We start from the raw sequence: 22,941 nt of genomic DNA, 5'->3' as shown, positions 1-22,941 counted from the left end.
TGAGCGGTCTCACAGGGAATCTGACCTCCAGGCGTGGGGCTGGGGCTCCCTACCTGGCCAGTCACTGGCCTTGGGCCTCCTTCCCACCTTTGCAGGCAGCAGCCACTTACCCAGAGGCACAGCTCCTCCCCCAGCCCAACTGGCCCTCACAGCGACCCCACCTTCACCACCTGTCTGTCCTGGAGTGTGGATGGGCCTGTCTGCCTGTCCTGTCTTTCTGCCAGGACACACTTTCCTCTGCGCCAGAACAGGCTTTTGATTCGAAGCATGAGGTTGTGATCCAGCGGGACTTTGTAGCTTCTTCCTTCCCACAGGCCATCCCATGGCTCTTAGTGTTCTTGAGACTACAGCCCCTTTGAGAATTGCACGAATCCTGGAAGATGCACACACGTGCAACATGTTCGTTTAACGGGGGAGGAACCCCTGGTCCCATTGAGGGGCACGCTCTTTGGGCCTATAACCCCCACCCCTCTGGGGGGAGTACCAGCACCTGAATTCCCCAGGAGTGAGGGATGGGGCAGAGGGGAGGTTTCTGAGCCCCATGCTGCTCGGGGAGGAGGCTTGGGACAAAGTGAGGGGAGGCGTTGTCTGTTGGTCCCGGCCCTTGTCCAGCTTGTTTCCTTTAAGCTGGGAAACAGCTTGCTGACTTGGATCATCTGCTCTAAGGGAGGCTTTGGTCACTGGAGGGTGTGTGAAATGAAATGATTTAAACAGTTACATGAAAGCTGGTCAGTTTCATAACAGTCCTTTATAAGCAGAAACTTGTAACCCATGATGTGTTTGGGGAGAGTGTGTGTGGGTACCACGTGCTCATCTGGAGTCTCCAGGAGAAAACTAATCTTCACAAGAACAGGTGTGGCCAGGAGATCAGGGAAACCAGAGGCCAAATAGTTGCTGAGACAATGATGGAAAAGAGGAAAAGGAGGACGAGTCCCCCCCAGCCACCAGCACTCACACTAGGGATCTCCCCGGAGCCCACGGTGTTAACCTCAGGGCTGGCACACAGTCCCACCTCCAGGTCGTCTGCGCCTCAGTCCAAAAGGCCCTTCTTCCCTGCTGCCCCCGAGCAGGCCATCCACTATAGTAAATCTCTCTCTAAATTATAAAGGCTAGGATTCCTGTGTGGAAGACAGCGAGACCAAGGTCGGGGGTCAGGGCAAGCTGGAGGCGGGTCCTCATGCCTCACTCAATACCACCCACCACCCCAAACACCTCCCCTGGCCCCAGCCACACACACACTGCTTCCAGAGTTGAAGTGAGGAGAGCTGAACTTGAAAAGGCTTTTCTTTCTTTCTCTAAATAAATGAGCTGTCTTCTGGGGCTGCCCCAGGCCTAAAGCTCCCAGGATGCCCATTACGTGCAGCTCCACCCCAGCCAAGGCACCCCTCCCCTCGCCTAGGGCAGTGGGTGGGGTAAGGGGCCCAGCCAACAGACTGCCCATGGCCCTCAGCTCAGCTCGTCTGGCTCCTGGGGCTCCCTAGGGTAGAGGGATCCTGGCGGATGGGTGCGGGGCTCCAAGCCCGCAGACGGGGCCCTAGCCCCCTTTCCCCCAAAACAACCCGGCCTTTGGCCGGGAGCCCCGACGGCCGTCCAATCCCTGCCATCTCGAGGCCCGAACGCCAAAAGCAGGGTGGCAGGTGCGGGGCAGGCTCGGTCAGCCCCTCCCGACCCCGCGGCTGCCTGTGTGTCGCTGCACAGGATGCCTCGGGGAGGGCGGGGCCGAGGGCACAGGGCGATGGGGCCGCCGGGGCCATGCGGGTGCGGGTGTCCTGCTCCCAGCGCTGGCCGCTCCCAGCGGTCTCAGCCCCGCGCACGCACACGGCTCCTGCGGGCATACTGCGCCCGGGCATGTGCACACACGCTCACGTGTCGCGAGTTGTCGCCTGCCCCCGCGCGCCACACACTCACGCACGGACACACTGGAGAAACGGGCGCGCCCCGCGGTGCAGCGGAGTCGCGCCGGGCGGGGGCGCAGCCCCTTTATTCGCTTCAAGAGGCTGAAAACTTTCTCAGCGCGACGACCACGAGCGCCAGCACCACGCAGGTGGCCAGCAGGGCGGCGATGACGATGGCCGCGATGGCACCGGGCCCCAGCGAGCCTGCGGAGGACGGAGGACGGAGGGCCGCGTCAGCCCCTGGCCCAAGCCCGCCCTCCCCCTTCGTTTCCCTCTTCCCCTCCCCCTCCTCTCTCCGCCTGCCCGTTCCCTTCCGCCCCTGCCCTCCCCACCGGCCGCGTACCGCCGCCCTGATCCAGATGCTCCCTCGCGGTGCTGTCCTCCGGACTCGGTGCGGCGGTGGGGGCCGGGGGACCGGTGGCCGCGGGCTCCCGGGCGGGGCTGGTGGTCTCCACTGGGCCTTCTCCCGACGGCAGCTCGGCGGGCTCGTTCCACAGGGTGGGTGCGGGCTCCTGCGGGCCCTCGGCTGCAAGGCCAAGGACAGGCGCTGGAGCACAGGCAGTGGGGCCGACGTGGACATCGCCCGCCCCCGCGGGTGACCACCTGGGGAGGTGGTGCTCTGTGCGGAGATGGGGGGCGCGCCTGGTGATCAGCACTACACTAGCCCTCCAGTGTCACAGGTGAGGCAACCGCGGCTGAGAAGCCACGTGTAGCCCCAGAGTCCCCACTGGGGCCAGGCTTCTTCCACGCCGAAGTGAAGACAGATTGATGGGGGGAGGGGGAGAAAAAGGACAGGCCGGCTTAGAAAACAGCTGTGAGAACCCAGGTTTGGCAGCAGAGTTAGGGGGTCATGGGGCAGGGCGATTCCTCTCTCCCAGCAGAGCCTGGGACACCTCATCTGAACCAATGGGCTCTATAGGCCTGGGTGGGGTGACACCTGTGAGGGACCCCCTTCCCCTGCAGGGCAGACACAGGTCAGCCTTCACCAGGGAGAAGAGGCCAGGAAGGTGAAGCATCAGCGTCCCTGCCCAACCCGGCCCCATGAGGCTGGAGGGGACCACTGCTGCAGGAGGTGGAGAGGAGAGGTCCACCCACACCCCAGGCCAGTCAGCCCCGCTTCTCCCACTTGGCCCTCGCCTGGGTAAAGCCATGCGACCCACAGGACATGGGGTCTAGCACCCGCTCACGCCTGTATGTGTCTGAGGCTAAAAGCCCAAGGGGCCTGTACATCCTGAGGAACTGATGCCAGCACATTCTGTCTCCAGACAGAACAGGGCCAGAGGGGTGGGCAGGGGTATGTATCTGTGGTCTGTAAGGGACCTCCAAGGAAAGGGTGGGTGTCCCCTGCCCCCTATACAAACTGGGGCTCAATCAACACATCCGTCCCTGGGCAGCCTTTTCTGCAGGAGCCTTTCTCTGCTCATGGGTGGGGGGTTAGTAGGGTTTGGGGTCCCCAGGGGCCCCAGAGACCTAAAGCGACAGGCCTGTGTGCTAACCCCAGCCCCATACCCCTCACCATTTTCTATTACCCACACCTACCCCCACCCTGGCCGTGAACCCCGCAGCATCACCCCAACCCTGGGCTCATCCATCCTCCTCAAACAGGAGAACGCAGCCACCTAGCGAAGTTCCAAATGAGGGTGGCAGGTGGGCTCAGGCCTCCTAGCGCAGCCCTGACCATCGGCTGTAGGGCTGTAGCAGGGTGGGCCTTCAGCCTGGCCCTGAGTGTGATCTGGGGCTGCTCTGAACTCACACAGGGCCTCCAGGGCTTCCCTGCCAACAGCAGCACCCGGGGCAAAGCCTGAGGAAACATCAGCCAAACCCGAATTCGGGGCCAGTCCTACAATAACTGGGCTTTCAACAATGTTAAGGCCATGAAAGACAAAAGAAGGTTGAGGAATTCTTCCAGCTTGGAGACGAAGGAGATGTGACAACGAATGCATATGTTCCTGGGTGGGGCTGGAAGAGCTGCTATAAAAGACAGTTTGGGGTGCACTGGCCAAATTCGAGTAAGGCTGTGGTCTAGATACTACATGCATGTTCCTTTCCTCATGTGGACAACCGACCACTTATGTGAGGGAATATGCTTGTTCTTGGGCATTTTAGGGGCAAAGGGGCATGCCTGCAACTTACTCTCAAATGGTTCAGCGTTCAGACAGGCAGATGGGTAGATAGAAACAGGAAGACAGAGATAAGAAATATGGCAAAATGGTGGAAACCGGTGAATCTACCGTGTTTCCCTGAAAATAAGACCTGGCCAGACAGTCAGCTCTAATGCGTCTTTTGGAGCAAAAATTAATATAACTCCCGGTCTTATTGTATTACAAGACCCGGTCTTATATTAATTTTTGCTCCAAAAGATGCATTAGAGCTGACTGTCCGGCCAGGTCTTATTTTGAGAAACACGGAATCTACTGGAATTCGTTGGGTTATTCTTGCAACTTTTCTATGAACGTAACATCTTTTCACAATAAAATCGTACAAAGCCCCCTAGTTCCTGCCCCTGCAGCCTCTCCCAGACCCAGGCTGGCTCAGCTCAGAAGCTTGCCTGCGGGCAGGGACCACAAAGCTTGCCCAAGTTGGCACCCTTTTCAGAAAACACTGCTAGCAAGGAGGCCCCAGGGGAAAAGGCCCCAGCACCTAGTGGGGCAGGGGTGGGGGGAGCTTTCCTCTCAACTGCAGTGCTGGGTCTGGGGGCCATGGTGGCCCCACCAGCTGCGAAGTTGTTCCTGTGAGGATGGACGAGTGACCCTAGCAGGCCTTCCTTGTCACTGTGGCTCTGCCGCCTTGTAGCTGCCGTGGAAGGCTCCAGGCCCAGGCCCCAGGCATGCTGACCTCAGGCTCCAGGGGGCTGGGCAGAAAAAGGCCTGAGTGTACCCACCACTTGGCAGGCCCTGAGGTCTAGGGCTTGCAGACTGTCTGTCTCCCCAGATAAATGGAGACACCACTGGCCCCCGCTTGTCCCCCATGACCCCCACCCCGAGTCAGGACAGCAGGCAGGCACCTCCCTGCCCCACCACTGCCGGCCAAAGCTCACCTCTGTCTGCCAGGCACCTGGCCAGGGAGGCTGTGGCTCCTGGGGCTCAGGCCCAGCCAACCTGGGTGGCATGTGGGGAATCCGCTCCAAGCTCAGAAGGAGTGACAGGCCCCATAGCCCCTGGGAGGGCAGGGGCTCACTCCTGGAGCTAGCCACCCTCTGCCCTTGCTGGAGCCCGGGAGCCATCTCTGGGGAGAACAGGCCCTCTGAGCAGGGCAGCTGGGAAGTGCACCCAGGCCCTCTCCCCTCCTCTCCCCTGTGACCAGCCTCTCTGTTGCTCCCCACAGAGGCCTGGCTCTTCCTTGCTTCACGGCCTGGGCTGCCTCCTCCTTGCTGACTGTACCTGCCTTCAAAACCCAACCAGTCCCTGAAGCTTGAGCTGAACCCATGGGCTTCCAAACCCAGTGGTCTGGGTCCAGATCTGTCTCCGTCACACTTTCACCCTGGGATCTTGGCAGACAGACTTCACCACCTTCTTCTTCATTCTCCCGACCTGTGAAATGTGGGTTGGACCGTGCCTCTCCCAGCCCACACAAGTGGGTAACCATGCTACCATCGTCAGGGCTGCCTCCACCCTGGGTCCCTCTGGCATGAGCCACATGGCCAGACAGGCTAAGCCACTCCGTGTGGTGTGGTCTTCTGGTGCCCACTGCCACGGGAGAACCCACTCTCCTCCAAAGTCTGGTCCGGGGCTCACTTGTGCTGGAACAGCCAGGGCCTCAGGGGCTAGCCACCAGCCTCCAGCAAAAGAGGTGCAGCTCCCAGGAAGGGGCTGAATCATTTGCTTATCCTCACCTACATGTCTCTGGATTTTGTCAATTTGCTGTAGTACGAGGGGAAAAAACGTGGAAAGGCAATAGCCCACCCTGCCCCCAGATCTACCCGTCTGGGAAGCCATGACCAGCAGCAGTTGTCAGAGTCTGCCGGCAGCAGGCCCCAACTGAGGCGGGGGAAGAAGTGCCAGGCAGGGGGAGCAGCCTGAGCAACGGTGCAGAGGACGGAACCCATGGGCATGTAAGGCGAGTGATGGGTCGGCCGCAGTGACGTTAGTTAAGTGAGGACAGACAGGGGGAGGACCAAAGAGGACCCGTGATGAGACCCAAACTCCAAGGACCAGAGTAAACAACATCTGCGACTCTGCTCTAACCAGGGAAATGAGGAGAAGTGGGGGCCTCGTGACACAGGCCTGGGCACTGTGGGCTGTCCCGCAGCCCCACCACCCCCAGCCGCTCTGCCTTTCGGTAAATAAGTTTGTTTAGCGCTCGCTCTGACCACACGGCCCCGAGGCCAGGCGCCCTTGCTCACAGACGGCCTTTGTGCAGGCCATGAAGGCCCCTTTCATCCCTGCCCTGGCCTCCCGCCCGCTCAACCTGGCCTGCTCCCCCTCGCCAGGAGCTGCGGCCACAGGCGACCGGTGGGGAGGGCCCAGGCCGGCCTGGACCTGAGCCACAGGGCCACTCCTTCCTGACCTGTCGGCTCCAGGACCCCTGCCCACCGGGCAGCGGTCAGGGGGCTGGCGGGCCTCGTATATACCTCCCAGAATGGTGGGAGGAAGGACAGCCAGCCAGAACCCCAAAGACTCCAGAGTGGAGTTGGCCTGCCTGCCCTCGGTAGGACACGTGGAGGGAGGTGAGCCCAGGTGAGGGCCTGTGACACCAAACACGAGGCTGACACCCAGGCATTCCTGTGGCAGAGGACGAAGCCCACCCACCCAGGCTGAGCACACACAGCCTGATCCAGCACCTCTGGCCGGCAGCCTGGCTGGGAGAGCTGGCTGCTCGGGGAGCCGGAAACTGCAAGGAGCTCCCCAGGCAGCCCCAGACCCCGGCAGGCAGGCGCCAGCCTTCACCTCCACCACTCTGACCACCAGGCAGGAGCACGTTTCATTGGGATGGGGCGGGGTGAGGGGGCTGCAAGGATCACAGCCCCAAGATCTAGGCTAGGGAAGACGCCGCCCTACGCTTTGGGCCACTTCCCCCGACTTGCCCAGCCCACACCTTCCCCACCAAAAGGGAGCTAGGCGTTTCCCCAGCCTGCGTGGTGTTCTGCCCTGAGACCTCCCTGCCTCCGACAGAGGGTCTGGGACATGTGTACACAGGTTGGGCGCTACCACATGCCAGACCCGACCTGAAAGCTCACGTGTCTGAACTTGGGAGGCCCACAGTCCCCTGGAAGGGAGGCTGTCACCACTGTACAGACGAGGACAGGCACAGAGAGGCTGAGAAACAGCCAGGAGGGATACAGCCAGAAGCAAAGCCAGGCTGCTGGCTGCTTCCTAGGGCACCTCAAGAGAGGCCCCCAGGCTCCTCACCGTTGCCTACTGCTCCCGCGTGTGTCTAAGCGCGGCCGTCCCCCAGGCCTCCACCCCCCAGCGGCTCACCCTGGGCCGTGCACACACGCCTGCCATCCACCCATCCACAGACACTTCCCCAGAGCCCCCGACTCCCCACAGGGGCCTGAAACACTCCTCTGGCTACCTCAGGGCCAACAGAGATTACTTTCTTCTTGGAAAAATACCCCCCGACCCAGCTGTGCCTTTGCTCTCTCAGGCTTCAAAGCCAGCCTGGGCCAGCTCCTCCCAGGGTAGAGCCCCAGTCATGCCAGGACTGGGGCTGAGGTCCTGGGCACGCGGCCCAAACCTGTGGGGACCCTCCTTCTTGCTGGGACCCAGACCCAGCCACTGGGCCTCAGTGCAAAACCTAGTCCAGGGTCTTCATGGTTTTGCTGAGGTTCAGGCCCGGTGCTCCCTCTGGAATTTTTCCCAAATTGGGAATAGCACCTGGGTCTACACTCGTGAAAGACTTTTCAGAAAACCAGCAGGGAAGGGCTTGCAGGGTTTGAAAAGTAAACGGCAGGGCTCTGTGGTCTTCTGTGCAGGGGCCTGAGGCCTCTGGCTCCCCAGCCGCTTATCCTGGCCCTGTGCCCCCTGTGACTCCCAAGTCTGGGAGGCTGCAGATTTTAGGGTACTAGAGTAATCCCTATGTCCCCCAGGCAGCTAACATCCCCGGCCCTGCTTCCCAAGTCACTCTCCTACTTCAGAGGCCATTGCCCCCGTCCCCGGGGCTGGAATTCCCCGACTGCTGCCATCTGTCTCATGGGAGCCCTCCGCAGAACCACCCCAATGGCCGCCCATCTCCTGCGAAGGGCTTCCGCCCTGTGGGCATTGGCGAATTTGGTCCAAGGTACTTCTTGGCCCTGGAGGTCTTGGTGCTTCTTCCCACCTGGAGGCTGGTGGCAGCAGAGCCAAGGGAGCACCCTTACCTGTGAGCACGGCAGGAGCCAGGACCCCGGAGAGGAGCAGCAGCACCACGCGCAGGGCCTGACGGAATGCCATCCTGGCCGAGTGAGCACGGCCGGCCGGAGAGCAGGATGCACTGAGGACTGAGCTGCTTAACTTCAGGGCGGCGGGAAAGAGGTATCAAAGGGCTGGGAAGGGTTTTCATCAATGCAAACTCTGTCCTCCTGGGACACCGTGCCCGCCCCCCACACACGCCAACACACACACACACACACACACACACACACACACACACACACACACACAGAGAGCGGAGCTTACAGAACAGACCGCCTTCCCAAATTCTGGAGCAGCCCCACCCTTTCTCTCTCTCTCTCTCTCACACACACACACTCACTCACTCCTGGGCCATTGGAAGTGAGAGATTCTCAAACCTCCATGAGCAAACACCCCGGACCCTGGAAAATGCAGGTGCTCCTAGCACTCTGTTTAGTGGCTCTGGATGTGGCCCAGGGCCCAGGCTCAGAGACAGGGCCCTACGCAGTGGGCACTGAACGGCCGGGGTCTGCTCACGGCTGGGTTCTAGATGGCTGGCTGGGAGCGGACTCTCCACAGAGTTTGTTAAAGCAGCACAAGCACTTTAAACAATTTCAGTCCAAACTCCCTGACAGCTCTAGTCTCTTTCCAGAAAAGCCCATGTCATTAAATGCCATGTGTCCCTTCTTTTCGCTATTCCCCCAGGTGCCTGAGACTTGAAATGCCACCTGTATGCTCGTGACATGTGCTTCCCGCCCGGGTCGAGCCCAGAACTTCAGCCCCACTGCCCACTGCCTCCCCAACAGCACATGGGTGTCTAATGAGCATCTCTTACGTGACATTGTGCAAAACAAACCTGACTCCACTGCCTCCCTGGCCCTGCGCAGTCAATGGAATCCCAGCCCTCACTTTCCAGACATCCTAGCCCCACAAGTAAGTCATCAAAGTTCCCTCTCTATCTTACTCCCCACATCTAGTGGCTCAGAAAGTACTGCCAACACCCCCCTACTTCACACCCTTGTGATTTCCCACTGCACTTAAAAAAGCCAACCTAAGGGCTTGCCTTGGCCCTGCTCACCTCTCCCACCTTGCTCAAATTTGATCCTACCTCAGGGCCTTTGCACCTGCTGTCCCCTCTCCTAGAGAGCAGCCCCTCAGCTCCTTAAGTGGCTATCTCCTTGTCACCATTCAGGTCTCAGCTGATGAGTCAGCCCCTATCCACCCATCACATCACTTTCAATTTCTTTGCACTTCTATTTATATGAAACTTGTTTTTCTTTTTCGTTGTTTTAAATTTTTTTGAGGACTAACATACAAGGTTGGACAATTATGTTTGTGAACTCATCCTAGAAAATGTGCTACATACCTCATTGCTGAATATCACTATGGTCACCTTCAAAGTACTCCCCTTGGGAAGCTATGCACTGATGCCAGTGCCTAGTCCACCCTTCAAAGCAATTTTGGAACTCTTTTTTTGGAATGGCCATCAGAGCTGTCATCATATTACCCTTGATGTCCTGAATGTCATCAAAATGTCTTCCTTTCAATATTTCCTTTATCTTTGGGTAAAGAAAGAAGTCATTGGGGGCCAGATCAGGTGAGTAGGGAGGGTGTTCCAATACAATGATTTGAGCTGGGGCATTGTTGTGATGCAAGAGCCATGAATTGTTGGTGAAAAGTTCAGGTCGTCTAACTTTTTCATGCAGCCTTTGCAGCACTTCCAAATAGTAAACTTGATTGTTGGTCCAGTTGGTACAAGTTCACAATGAATAATCCCTCTGACACCAAAGAAGGTTAGCAACATCGTTGCAACAAGTTCTCGAACTTAATTGTCAAAGCTCGTATGCTGTGAAGTACACAGATCTTATGTTTACAGCTTGATAAACTTTTATACAGGTGTACACCTGTGTAAATGCCACCCAGATGAATAAACATTTCCAACACACCTGCAGGAATCCCATCGGATTCCATCAAATAAATGGAATCCGATGACATGAACTCTTGCGTCTGGTGTGTTTTGTTCAGCATTCTGTGACATTCATCCACGGTTGCATGTAGCTCCTTCATTCTTATTGCTGAACAGTGTTCAACCATCTGAATATGCTGCGGCTTACTCATTCCTTTGTCATTTATCTGTGTTCATTTCGGTGATTTCCAGGTGTGAACTTTTATGAATAAAGCTCCAATGAATATTCTTGTATGTCTCTTGCTGGACATGTACCGATTTTCGTGCTTGTCTTTACACCTCCAGACCGAATCACTGGGGCAGAGGGTGGATAGTCTTCAGGTTCTCTAGATGCTGCCCAGCACTTTTCCAAGGTGTTTGTTCCAATTGATGCATCCTCACCACCCCTGGTGGTGCCTGTCCTTCTATTTCTAGCTGTCTGATAGGTAAATGGCGGGGTCTCACTGTGGATGCGCTTCCATGACTGATGAAGTTGAGCACCTTTTTTTATAAAGCAGCCAATTTTTATTTTTTTAACTTTTTATTTTAAGTGTGTTTTTCCAGGACCCATCAGCTCCAAGTCAAGTAGTTGTTTGCAATCTAGCTCTGGAGGGCGCAGCTCACAGTGGCCCACGTGGGGATGGAACCGACAACCTTGTTAAGAGCACCGCACTCTACCAACTGAGCTAACTGGCCGCCCCTTGGGCACCTTTTCTTATTGACCACAGGAATATCCTCTTTTGTGAAGGGTCTGCTCAATTATTTTTGCCTATATTGTATTTATTAGGGTGGTATTTATTTCGGAAGGTGTGTCCCACATAAAAATCCTTTGTCAGGTACATGTAACAGCATCTGTAGATGAAGTGCGCATTGCTTGTCTGTCCGTCCCCACCTGGGAAGCGCCAGGGCAGCAGAGACTTCATGTTTGGATTCAGCCAGCTGCGGCTTCTGGGACAGATTTAACCATGAGCATCTTCTCACTGTTGATTCGTTTGTGCTGCTTGATTGCTCAGCCTCCCATCCCCATCTTTCTGCTCCCCGCAATGTAACGGAGAAACATAATGTAGTTAGACCCCCAAATGCCACTCCCGAGACTTTCCTGCCAGCTGACTTCCTGTTAGCATCTGCCAATGGGAGGCACTGGTGGGAGATGGGAAGTGTGGGGAGAAGCGACTTCTTTCTGCTTCCGATTTCTGACTGTCTCTAGCAGCAGCACTGGCCACAGTAACATCAGTGACAAAGGGTCAGGTGGCAGTGCCTGCAAGGACAGGCACAGAAGGCTGGAAGTGCCAGCTCCTGGGTCATCAGCAGGCAACCGAACCCTGACTTCAGCAGCCTTCATGGGCAGCACGGTGGCCTCAGAGCAACCTTTCTGCTCCTTCCAGACCAGGCAGGTGTCAGTTACTAATGTATGAGGAACCTTGCCTTCCATCTTTTGCTCCTTCACTTTTACATATTCTTTTAACAAAGTCCTGTATTAAATCTCTTCTGCTTGAAATACCTAGAATGGACTCTTTCCTAGTCAGACCCTGACCAATGCAGTGCTTTGCACCTGGAACGGTCCTGGGAAACAGACCCTCCAAGATAGGTTTCTGAGCTTGGTTTGCCACCCCCTGCTGCTGAGTGCAGACCTCATTGCCAGTGGAGAATGAGATCAGGTCACATACGGCATGCTGTGTTACGGCTTGTGGCTGTTCAGCAAGAAGTGCCTGCTGAAGACAAGGCCTACTGAGCCACGTCAATGCTGCACTTGATGTTTATAGAAGTGATGATGATCAAAGGATAGTGGAGTGAACGGGCTACTTGTTACTGCACTGGGTGTTCACAGAAAAGGACGATTTCAGGGCTTTAAATTCTAAGGTCTGGGTCTCATCAGGGAACAGACAGAGCATTTCCATTGGAAGTCTTTGTTAAAAATCTCATTCCTTTTTTGTTATTTTATCCTTTAGATTCCACATGTAAGTCAGGTCATGTGGTATTTGTCTTTCTCTGACTTATTTCACTTAGCATAATACCATCCAGGTCCATTCGTGCTGTTGAAAAAAAAAAATCTTTCTTATACACGGCATAAAATCAAGCCCCAAATTTGCATGAGTCGCAGAATTACAATCTGAAGTTGAATTCATAGTCATGCCTGTTCTCCTAGGCAGCATGTATGGCACTGATTGGGAAGGAGTGGGACCTTGAGATCCGGAAGGAGGATGTTTGGGTTGATGCAAATCGGACAAACTTCTACCCACAAATCCCCAGGCCACTCTTGCTGAAGCAGCAGGCTCTTCTGTCTGAAGAGTCTTTTCTTGTCTGAATAATCATCTCATCTGTGCGTTCCCCTTGCAAGATGCCTGTTCTCAAGACCTACCGTGACAACCCTTCACTGCCTCCACATCCTTAACTAAAGGCAAGGAGAACAGAAACAGCTGACCTGGGAAGAGAAAGGTACACACTAAAACAATCGCTAATTATGCTAGCAATGAATTAATAACTAAATACTAAGATTTTGCTAATTTACACTAGTAGAAATCTGGAGGACATGTGTGGGAATGAATTCTAAGGTAGTAGACTAAATGGACAGGATATGAGTGACCTTAGATCAGGTCAAACGTATCGATGGGGCGTGTTTAGTGGAGCTTCTAACTCAATGTTTAGTTCAAGTATCTAGAAGTAGCTTTAACAGCGTGGTTGGATGAATAAAACCTCAATTCAACAGTAGCCTGGATTCAATGAGATGGAGAAGCCTGATGTAATGAAGAGCAGGGAAGCCACAGATTTAGGAAGGAAGGAGTGTTGGAGTGGATTTGCGATAGGTGACTCACACATTCGCCACCACTCCAGTGTCCTCAGGAGGTTCCAAAGTGCACTCCCTTCACTGAGGCTTGAGATGCATTCGTAAGACTCACATCTTTGAAAAAGTATGTGGTGTGTGTTCTCTGCAGGCCTGTGTTGATGGGATGCCTGATTTCAGTAGGAATAAGGGGGATGCAAACACTGCAATGAATAGCAAAGACGGAGTGACCACAAGAGTGTTTTGACCCCTAGGAATAAAGCAGATGGGCAGCTAACTAATGCACTACTTGATATACAAAAACGGACAGGTGAACAGAAATCTGCACTTCCTGCAATGGAGCATCAAACCTCTCACCTACTTCCCAGACCCAGACTCTCTGATAGAAAGGGAGGCAACATTGTGTTGGTGAGAAAGGACTCTGCAAGATGGCCACAGGTATAAACAGTAAATCTCCCCCAAAGGTCCCGGCAGCCATAGACTGGGTAGCTGTGCCTGGGGAAGGCAGATACGCATAGCTTCTGGGACCACTAGACACTGGCACTGTGCTGACACTAATCTCTGGAAACCCAAAATGCCACTGTGTTCACCAAAGTGAGAGCTTATGGCAGTCAAGTGGTAGATGGGGTTTTGGCCTGAATCCATCTCAGTGGATGAGAAGCAGGGAAGGAGGGTGAGGCTGCAGAGGGGTAGGGGCATGTGTAAGCCATGTCACCAAGCCCTTAATGTGTTTCATCAATCCATCAGACAAACTCAAGATAAAATTACTACGAATTTTAAGACAGTGAATAGTATTTCAAATTAATATTTGAAATCTTAATTTATATAATTTTATATTTATATAAAATGAGAAAAATGGCAAAGCACTCTCTGACTAGACAAAAAGTCTAAACTGCTACAAAGATTATTGCATGATTAACCTTGTACATATGTATTTCTGTAATGTTGGAGGTGTATCTTTAAACAAATTTGAACTCTAGCTAGAAAAAGATTGTTTTTCACAGTATGGGTTAGCAATTATGAAACTACACTGGTGTGTCCTAGGATTGAGCAAATAAGGAGATAAGACTGAGGATAATAGGAGCCAGTTTCTTGCTGTTGGCGAGAGGAATCACAAACATGGAGAGCAGGAAGATTCGAATGGAGCCTGTGGGATCATATTAGAATTAAAGACATCAGTCAGGACTCATGGTATGTAGAGATAAGTTATGATGAGGTACACAGATGTGTGCATGTATCTGTACGTACGCGCGCGCGCGCGCGCGCACACACACACACACACACACGGCCTGTCTCTACCTGTCAAGACACCCCAGTAGCAATAAGCATGACCAGGAACCAGATTCTGGTTTCTGGATACCATTCCTTACTAAAAGGAACTACAGCTCCTTGGAGAAATGGTGAATTCTATATCTGGGGTAGGGAAAAAAGTAGATGCTGAGCCTAGGCTACCTCAGGCCAAAGGAAGGAAATGCTCAAAGAACGATGGGGACATGCAGAAGGACACGGAAGTCAATTCGGCGGGGCTCCAAATGGACAATTTGTGCACAAAAAGTATTGTCCGATTATAACCTACACAGTGTGTTCACGTGCGTGCATGCATGTTTATGTATGGAAAGCTCTTCCTGACCAACAAATGGAAAAGGAAAGCTTAGCCAACATCCTAGCAATTGTTCAAGAATCACCAATGGCTGCTAAGACCAGTGGATGAAAGTTTGATGCAGAACTGGATATGTACACGGTCTCAATGCTTCTCCCTTTAAGAGAAAATCATTCCGGTGCAGACACCTGGCCGACAGCACCGTAACCAAGTGATTGGCGCTGGCATCGCCAGTGATGGTTCAAACTGACATGTGCTTGGAGATGACGCACTGAGGACATAACATCACTGCTGTAGCATTCCTGCCCAATTGCATCATCTCAATCAAACCACGAGAAAACACCAGGCAAACTATGGCCACCCTACAAAATAATTGTCTGGCATCCTTAAAAAAACATCAAGATCTGAAAGACAAAGACAGACAGAGAAGTGTTCCAGATTAGAGGAGACTCAAGAAACATGACAACTAAATACAAGTGATCAGAGAAGGCATCCCACACTGTCTTTCCTTATAAAAGCCATTAGCAGAACAACCGGTGAGATATGAATGAAGCCTGAATATTAATAGTATTGTACCACTTATTTCCTAATTTTAATAACTGTTCTGTGGTTATGTAAAATGCCCTTGTTTCAAAGAATACACCCTGAGATACTTAGGGCTAAGGGATATGATGTCTGTAGCTTACTCTCAGATGGGTCACAAAAGTTACCCTGCGGTGACCAGCTGCCTCAGACGGGGCAGCGCAAGGCTCATAACACCAGCCTGGGCCAGGGAGCTGTGTCCTACACAGCTCGACTGAGAAACAACGGCTTGAACTGGAGGGGGGTGGGGGCGGAATAAGGGGAGGAAAAGTTACTGAGAGTCATTACTGAGTGTAGTCACCAAGAAAAAAAAAAAGATGTGGCAAAACATTAGCAATTGGAGAATCTGGGTTAAAGCTACCTGGGAGTTCTTGCTATTGGTCTGGCAAGTTTTCTTTAAGTCTGAAATTACTCAAAATACAAATACCCCCCTCAATGAAAAAAATCCCCATTTTTCAATGACTAAGTAATAGACCTAAGCAGTGACCACCGATGAACGTTAAAAATGCTCCACCAGAGATCGAGTAATACTCCACTGTATAAATGTACCACTTCTTTATCCAGTTGTCTAGCCATGGACACACAGGTTACTTCCCTACCTCGGCAATGGTAAATAACGCTGCAGTGAACACAGGGATGAATGTATCTTTTCAAATTAGTGTTTTGGATTTCTTCAGATAAATACCCAGAAGTAGAAGTGCTGGGTCATGAGGTCGTTCTATTTTTAATTTTTGAGGAATCTTCATACTGTTTTCCATAGTGGCTGCACCAATTTGTAACATGGATGGACCTAGAGGGTATTATGCTAAGTGAAGTAAGTCAGAAACAAATACCATATGATTTCACTTATTTGTGGAATCTAAAAATCAAAACAAACAAACAGAAACAGACTCAGATACAGAGAACAAACCGATGGTTACCAGATGGAACGGGAGTTAGGAGAATGGGTGAAAAAGGTGAAGAGATTAAAAAGTACAAATTGGCAGTTACAAAATAGTTATGGGATACAAAGTACAGCGTAGGGAATATACCAGTAGTCAATAATATTGTAGTAACTATGTGTGGTGCCAGGTGGGTACTAGACTTAATTAACAGGGTGATCACTTCATGAGTTATATGAATGTCTAACTACTATACTGTACATTTGAAAATAATGTAATACTGAATGTCAACTAATTTGAAAAAATTTTTAATTTTAATTAAAAAAAAACGCTACGTGAAAGAACTTTTCTAACGGGGAGTCCATCTCACAGCAACAGAACTGACTGAAGAATTCTGACCCAAGTAAAGATGGGAGAACCATACAACACTGCCAGCCAGGGTGACTGATGCACACACCACCACCCCTTAGGTATTCTTGGAGAACCTGAATTTAGTCACGATTCTAGATGGGACCCCCAATGACAGAACACATTGGGAGTGAACACACTGACACCTTATGGATGCTCCCTGCTTGGTGTGTTTCACGATGGATCCTGACGTGCTTATGGTGTAATTTCACATGACCAAAGACAGACAGTCAGAAATCCAGGTAGGTGTGTCTATCCCTGACACGAGCTCACCAGGCTTGTTTTGACGGGGGTCTGCCTCTGTAAAACTGCAGAGGGTCCTGTCAAGCATCGTCAAGGAGCCACACTGAAACCCAAGGGCTACACTGCAAACACCAAGCGTCACCAGTATGCTGCAAGGATGGCCAGAGGCACACGCAGATCACGCCAGCACACTCAGGAGGTGAGAGCTGAAGGAAACTTCACACCATCAGCTAGGCCGGTGGTTGCCCACTCAGGTTGTCCATTTAGAATCTAGGGCACTTGAAATTTTGGAGTGATGGAACCCACCCCATTCCAGACTCCAGGACACTGAGCTTAGGTGTGGATTTTTGTTTCAAGTTCCTCAGATGACCTGGGCTGACCCCCTCATCTGACAGGCAAGGAAACAGGCCCAGCGACAGGACAGGAAGCAATGGTTAATAACGAGGCTGGAGCAAATGGCCCGTCTCCTGGCACCTGCACACTCCCAACCTGAGGGAACCTCTGTGCACAAAGACGTCTAAGAGGAAGGTGACCCTATTTAATAGGCTCTACTGCACCTGCGTATGAGCACCTCCTCCCTCGCAAAACAGCCTACACACAGAATTTATCAAGCATTTACATGTCGGGCACTGTACTATGCATTTCCATTTGAAGTTATTGATGACAGCTGGCTGACAGTTCCCATTCCACAGATGGGGAAACAAATACTTGACCAAAGTAGGTGGTAAGATCAACATTCAAACCTGACAGCTGGACTCCAGGACCTCCATTCATGAAACCACTCACAGGTTCACTCCACAGGGTACCTTAGACAAAAATCACACACACACACCAAAAAAACTAGATTCTGTGTAGAATTGGGAGGTGCTAGATACAGCAGGGCCGGGCGGGCCCTTGGAAACAGCTCTGGGTTCACGGCTCTGTACACAAACGGAAGCCAGAGCCTTGCTGAGCCCCTCACTGGAAAAGCCTGGTCCTCCGTCTACAGACTACACTGGGGTAGCTGCTAGGATTCCTTCCCCTGGTCAGTGTGCACAACCTCTTCCCCTTTCAAAACAGAAGACCAAAGAGAATGACTGAGCAGACTGCTAACTGCCAGTGCTATACCCATCCTTCCCATTTGCTCTACACAGAATCCCCAAGGTATTTGGGGTGGCAAAGCACTCAGCTAAACCCCCACACTTCCAGCCTTTCTTACAGTGGTAGTTATAGACCTACATCCAACCGAAGACTTAGGAGTTGGGTGGACTCCCCAAAAAGCTCCTTACAGGGGGCTGAGCAGGGAGGCGTGCTCCTCTTGCCTGGAACACGGGCATGATTGCTGGTACTCTGGCAGTCACCTTGGACTAGAGTGACTAGTCTAAGAGGGTGAGTCGGAAAGAACCGAGGTCCCTGAGCCACAACAGCAGCCTTGGCCTGATGACCTTGAGCGATCCTGGTTTAGGCCACTGTCACTGTGGTTTCTGTTAGAGGCAGCCAAAACCTCGTCCCAACCCAGTGACCCTTTTCAGGACCATTTCTCATGCTAAAGGAGGAATTCAAAGCAAAAAGCAATTTGCTGTCGAGGGAAACTCGTCCACCACACTTTCATGGGGGAGGACAAGCAAACAATCTTTAAGAAATGATGTCTCTGCTTCAAGCCGCTGGACGGAAGTGACTGCTGAGGTGACCGTGAGTTCTGTCCCAGATGTCAGCACTTTGCCAGCAACGAAGCGGGAGGCAAGGGCAGCTTTTAGGCCACAGGACAGAGCCACTCTCTTCTCTTGCTTCCCAGCATCTACATGCCAGTTCTCCCAGATGGCGAGCCATAGCTATGGTCTTCTTTAGCTGCACAACATTCGTACTGATTAATCCCCAGAGGGAAACGCTCCAGGTTCCCAGTGCAGCACTGGCAATACGGAAAGCTGACTATCATGCTCAGGGCATCCGTCATGCTCAGGGCATCCATCATCAGCAGCAAAATGAACATGGCACATCTGGCAGGCACTGCAGCTTCCTCCTCAGGAACTGCCTGCACCCAAGCAGGGCCAAAGCCATCCTGCAGAGCTGGGCTTTCTCCTTTTCGTTCCCAGACAGCCATCAGCTAGGAGGCCAACTCCCATTTGGGGTGTGCTCTTGGTGGTGCCTGTTTCGAACATGCGTGCCTGCTGCTCTTTTGATGAAGTTCCCTTCCCACCATGGAGGCAGCGGAGAAGCAGGGCCGTCTCACAGGAGCACTTGTTTCATCAGTCATACACACACCTGCAATTTTTACTAATAACATAGAAAGGGGCATTTTGCATAAAATAACTTTTCATTTCTCCATCTGATTAAAAATAAGATAATGTATTTAAAATGACACATACTATGTGTAACATATATATATATATATATATATATATATACACACACACACATATATATATATATGTATATATATATATATATAAAATAGTTGCCCTAAAAGAAACTGATTATTCAAAATAAAGCCAGAAGTATCATTATCTATCCTGAAATTAAAAAGAAAAAAATAATCCCTCAACTTAGAGCCAATGAAAACTTAAAGGTCCTTGATGTATACGCATAAACTCATTTTATGCAATTATTTCTCCCAAATGGCCACAACAGCGTCTCCCAACCCACATGCTCTTCTACAAAGTGACCTTAGCCCTCTTTCCATCAAGGCAGACGGGGACGTTCAACCCCTTAAATCTGAGTGGGCTCGTGACTGGTCTGACAGAACAGCGTCACAGAAGTGGACCATGTGACTTCTGAGTTTACGTCAGGAAAGGCGATGCAGCCTCTGCCTGGTTCTCTGGGGGAAGCCACATGCCCCGTAAGAAGTCCACATGAAGGTGCTGTGTTGGAGAGGACACCCAGTTCCTTCCGCCATCAGCCCGCCGATTTCCCACCCCACAGCCAGCACCACCGCCAGCCCCACCAGGGAGCTGGCCACCCCAATCCCACCTTCCTAAGATGGCAGCCCCAGCTGACAGCGGAGCCCTGCCCGAGGTCCTCCTCACACAGTTATCAACAAAATGAAGGGCTGCTGTGAGACAGTGTGGGGTAATTTGTTACGCAGCAACAGAAACCAGAGCACCAACTATCTTGGGGAAAGTCTCCAAAATCAAAAACATGTTGTCTGGGTATGTTTCTCAAATCTCTGAATTGAAATATCTGGAAGCAAACAGTGTACAAAACAAATATCTTAAAACTCAGGAAGAGTTCAGATAACGTGCAAATACGTTTACAGAAAGGGGTAAGAACATGGAAGTGAAAGAGTAAATCAGAATGTGGAAAAAAAGAGCAAAACTGCAACAGAAACAAACAGGCATTCCTAGGGAACAGTGGTTTCTTTCCACGAAGTGACCAAGTCCTCAGGTAGGAGCAAGGCTCCCAGCTAAGGAAATGGAATGTTCCATGACTAATATGACTTTGTTCCCTCGAATCTGCCTCCCCCACCTCCAAATGCTATTTCTGTCTTTCTTTCTTTCCCGAACAAGCACAGAGTGGAGCCCAGTTTGGAAGGTGTGGGCTCCTCCAGAGGAACAGCACATCCAGGGAGGAGGGTCTGTGGGGTGAGGGCAGGACACGAGCCACAGGTCAGCAGAAAGGGACAGTAAGAGGAGGAAAGACATTTGGTCAAACTTACCCATGTCTACCTTGACCTCTACATTTTCTATCACAAAGAACCAGCCAGTGTTTCGAACGTAGTCTGGCAAAGTCCCCGCTGCTTCCATGTCTCGGGTGCTCACAGGTTTGGAGCTTTTCCATGGACCAAGAGAACGAAGGGTTTAGTGCAAAACTCAGCCTCAACAAAGGCGAGTACAAGAGGTGCGCTCAGATAGAACACCACCAGCTTTTATTTAAGTTCTTTTTATTTTCCTCCACACTGGCAAAAGGTCCGAGGGAGCTTAAAGTTTTGTAAACATTTTAACTATCCCTCTTCCCCACCCCCCACTTTTGAATTTACAAAGCAAAGGAGAGCAGGAGTCCCAATTTTAAATGGTTCCCCATCTCCTCATGCTATTTGATCCAAAAACTATATACAAGTTTATAGCAGTCTCTGTATAGTTATTGTACACGTTTCGGAGGGAGGGAGGCAAGAAGGGATAGGGAGACTGGTGATCCAAAAGAATAAAATAGAAACCAAATATAATCATCCCAAACCAAACTGCTCTCAGAGCAACTCCAGCCTTCTTCAGGCAACGATGACAGAAAGAAAAGGTGCTCTACCAGGAGCCACCCCAACTCAGCACTTCGTGCCCAGGGACGGACGTCCAGTGGCTTCAGACCAAAGTGTGATTGGCAATTCCAGATGATATTGTTTGGGGGAAGGGGGAGGCTGGTGGAGGCAGGTAGAGTATTTGTTTATAAATAGGGCTTGGGTACATTTATATCTGAAGTGAAGGGCTATTAGGAGGCTACGACCAGAAGCCAACACCAGGCTCTTTCCCCCGTTCTCTCCCTTCCCCGCCATTCTCCTGTATAGTGGTTTCCATGGATGAAGGTCTGAAAGATGATCAGGTGTGGTATGTTCTCTTTTCAGAAAAGGCAAGCAACTTGCCATTCCAGAATCTTTAAACAAAATCTTTTTGGGGCCACAGCAAGACACACACGCAATGCTCTGAGGAACCAGATGAAATTCCGGGCTTTTATCTGATGCACAAGTTTATCCCTATCCAAAATGAAATTATACAAATTCATACATATGGTAAAGATCCTAGCTGCCTCTTAAACGAGACAAATTTTCAGCAGAAAGGCCCAAAACAAACTGGTCCTAGTCCTCTGAAGTAAAAATATTTATGGGAAAAATCAGTTTTGTAAGAAAGGAAAATTAAGAGTAAGTCCCTCTCCCAGGCCACAGGGTCTCCTCTGTCCAATCGGGCTGCAGTACGCTGGGGGAGAAGGCAGCTTGCTTGGAAGTCACTATCTAATGAAGAAACATGAGTCCTTTCTCCGAAAGGATGCTCAGAAGGAACAGGCCAAGGGTGTGCAACACCAAACAACGCAATCTAAACTCCACCCCACTCAGGGCCTCTGGGATGCAAGCCCGAAGGCAGCAGTGGCCATGCAGCCTTCAGACCGGGAGAGTGCCGACGGCCTGGGGGACGCTCACGTCACAGTACATGGGTGCTTTGTTGCTGGCCAATGTCTGTTACCATGAACTCTCTTCACGACTGCACCAGGTAGACCCCTTGCCCTTATGGGGGAGGGGGGAATAAAATGAAGAAGAAAAACAAGATAAAAGGAAAAAAGTGACAACAGAAAGTAAATTGCTATTGGCAGATCCCAGTACACTTTCTGGGGGACAGCAGATGAAATCACGAGGTGAACACGTGCTGCCAAACACGGCCTTGTTGGGGAGAAATCCCAACTGCCACCCCCGAGACACGGGCTGGTCCACTCATCTACAGTCTGAGATGCTCACCAACAGAAACGGTTTAAAGATCTTGGACACAACAGGCTAGAAGGAAAGGCCTGAGATGATCGGTTCTGTGATTTGTTGCAGAGTGAGGAAGAGTAAATGCTAAGTGTTGTGTCCAAAGGTGGAGAATCCATGGTCAGCAGAGAGAGAGGGAAGGCCAGTCATTGGCAGGTGCTCAGTAGTCATCCACAGTCTCGATTTCACCCATATTGAGTCTCTCCGATGAAGCGTTGACTGAAAACCCTGCAGGAAAAAATGGCAATGAGTGACAGCTCTGTTTCCAAGTCCAGGCAGTGGCTACAATATAAGCTCTTGTTTTTGAGCATTCCATAGGGACAGTCAAGAGAAGAAGAAAGGAGGAGAAAGGTCAGAGCAGTGGTTTTCTGCCCTTCCAATGAGAGATTCTTTGTTTTTACTTCTTAGGGTTCTGGTATAATCTAATTAAGGCGGAAAAGCAAACACACAGCATCACTGCTTAAATAGAATTGCGAACCACTGCCCTAGAGAACTTTTCCTGAGAGGAGCCTAGGGTGTAAGTGTGTGTTAAGGCCAGGCCAGGCGGGGCTGTGGGGAAATTCATTCCGGAGATGTGCCTTACAAGATATGGGGGCAGGTAGGGGGGCAGGAGGAACACACTGGGAGTGGGTGTAACATGGCCTCAGCCCCACTCACTACTGGGAATACTTCTGGCCAAGAGCTGTGCTATTCGGAAGACAAGATCCCCAGAGCCCTCAGATGTTCTTCCTATCACATAGTAGACAGCACAAAACAATTTAAGTACTTTATTCCACTCAATCTATTGCAGCAGACCTGCAAAGGAAAGGATTTCAGTTAGCAATATTGACTAAAATGGAATCTGGTTTAGAAAAAGCAGGACTAGCACGGCC

The 22,941-nt window shown here is 51.6% G+C and overlaps 2 protein-coding genes and 1 long non-coding RNA gene across 5 annotated transcripts in view; 1 reads left to right on the top strand and 2 right to left on the bottom strand.

The window, feature by feature from the left end:
* Positions 1 to 1,924: 1,924 nt before the first annotated feature.
* SNORC (secondary ossification center associated regulator of chondrocyte maturation) lies at positions 1,925 to 8,327 on the bottom strand. Its single transcript, XM_019739727.3, has 3 exons — positions 8,194 to 8,327; positions 2,239 to 2,421; positions 1,925 to 2,099 (listed from the first exon to the last, which is right to left on the bottom strand). The coding sequence occupies exons 1-3, from the start codon at positions 8,264 to 8,266 to the stop codon at positions 1,990 to 1,992; spliced, it is 366 nt and encodes a 121-aa protein (XP_019595286.2). The 5' UTR covers positions 8,267 to 8,327; the 3' UTR covers positions 1,925 to 1,989.
* Positions 2,321 to 13,685, top strand: LOC148754918 (uncharacterized). The gene is made up of 3 exons (XR_016019812.1): positions 2,321 to 2,575; positions 5,220 to 8,347; positions 8,912 to 13,685. It is a non-coding gene; the product is annotated as an uncharacterized LOC148754918 (long non-coding RNA).
* Positions 13,686 to 20,486: 6,801 nt separating this feature from the next.
* GIGYF2 (GRB10 interacting GYF protein 2) overlaps positions 20,487 to 22,941 on the bottom strand; it is a 119,051-nt gene continuing 116,596 nt past the window's right edge. For all 3 annotated transcript variants that reach the window (XM_019739766.3, XM_019739767.3, XM_019739768.3), the window contains one exon: positions 20,487 to 22,297. In XM_019739766.3, coding sequence (XP_019595325.3) covers positions 22,230 to 22,297 — 68 coding nt within the window. In that variant the 3' untranslated portion in view covers positions 20,487 to 22,229. The remainder of the gene's footprint in view (positions 22,298 to 22,941) is intronic.

This window comes from Rhinolophus sinicus, chromosome 17 (assembly GCF_057876585.1).
Source record: "Rhinolophus sinicus isolate RSI-liver-muscle chromosome 17, RSI-T2T, whole genome shotgun sequence".
Classification (NCBI taxonomy): domain Eukaryota; kingdom Metazoa; phylum Chordata; class Mammalia; order Chiroptera; family Rhinolophidae; genus Rhinolophus; species Rhinolophus sinicus.
The sequence above is the reverse complement of the archived record's forward strand: the minus strand, read 5'-3'. Positions and strand labels throughout refer to the sequence as shown.

Excerpts from the sequence above, each read along its gene's own strand:
- SNORC (XM_019739727.3), bottom strand. The coding sequence starts at position 8,266 with ATGGCATTCCGTCAGGCCCTGCGCGTGGTGCTGCTGCTCCTCTCCGGG. Across the intron at positions 2,422-8,193 it reads GGCTCCTGCCGTGCTCACAG|CCGAGGGCCCGCAGGAGCCC; the intron begins GTAAGGGTGCTC and ends TTGGCCTTGCAG. Across the intron at positions 2,100-2,238 it reads GCATCTGGATCAGGGCGGCG|GCTCGCTGGGGCCCGGTGCC; the intron begins GTACGCGGCCGG and ends CGTCCTCCGCAG.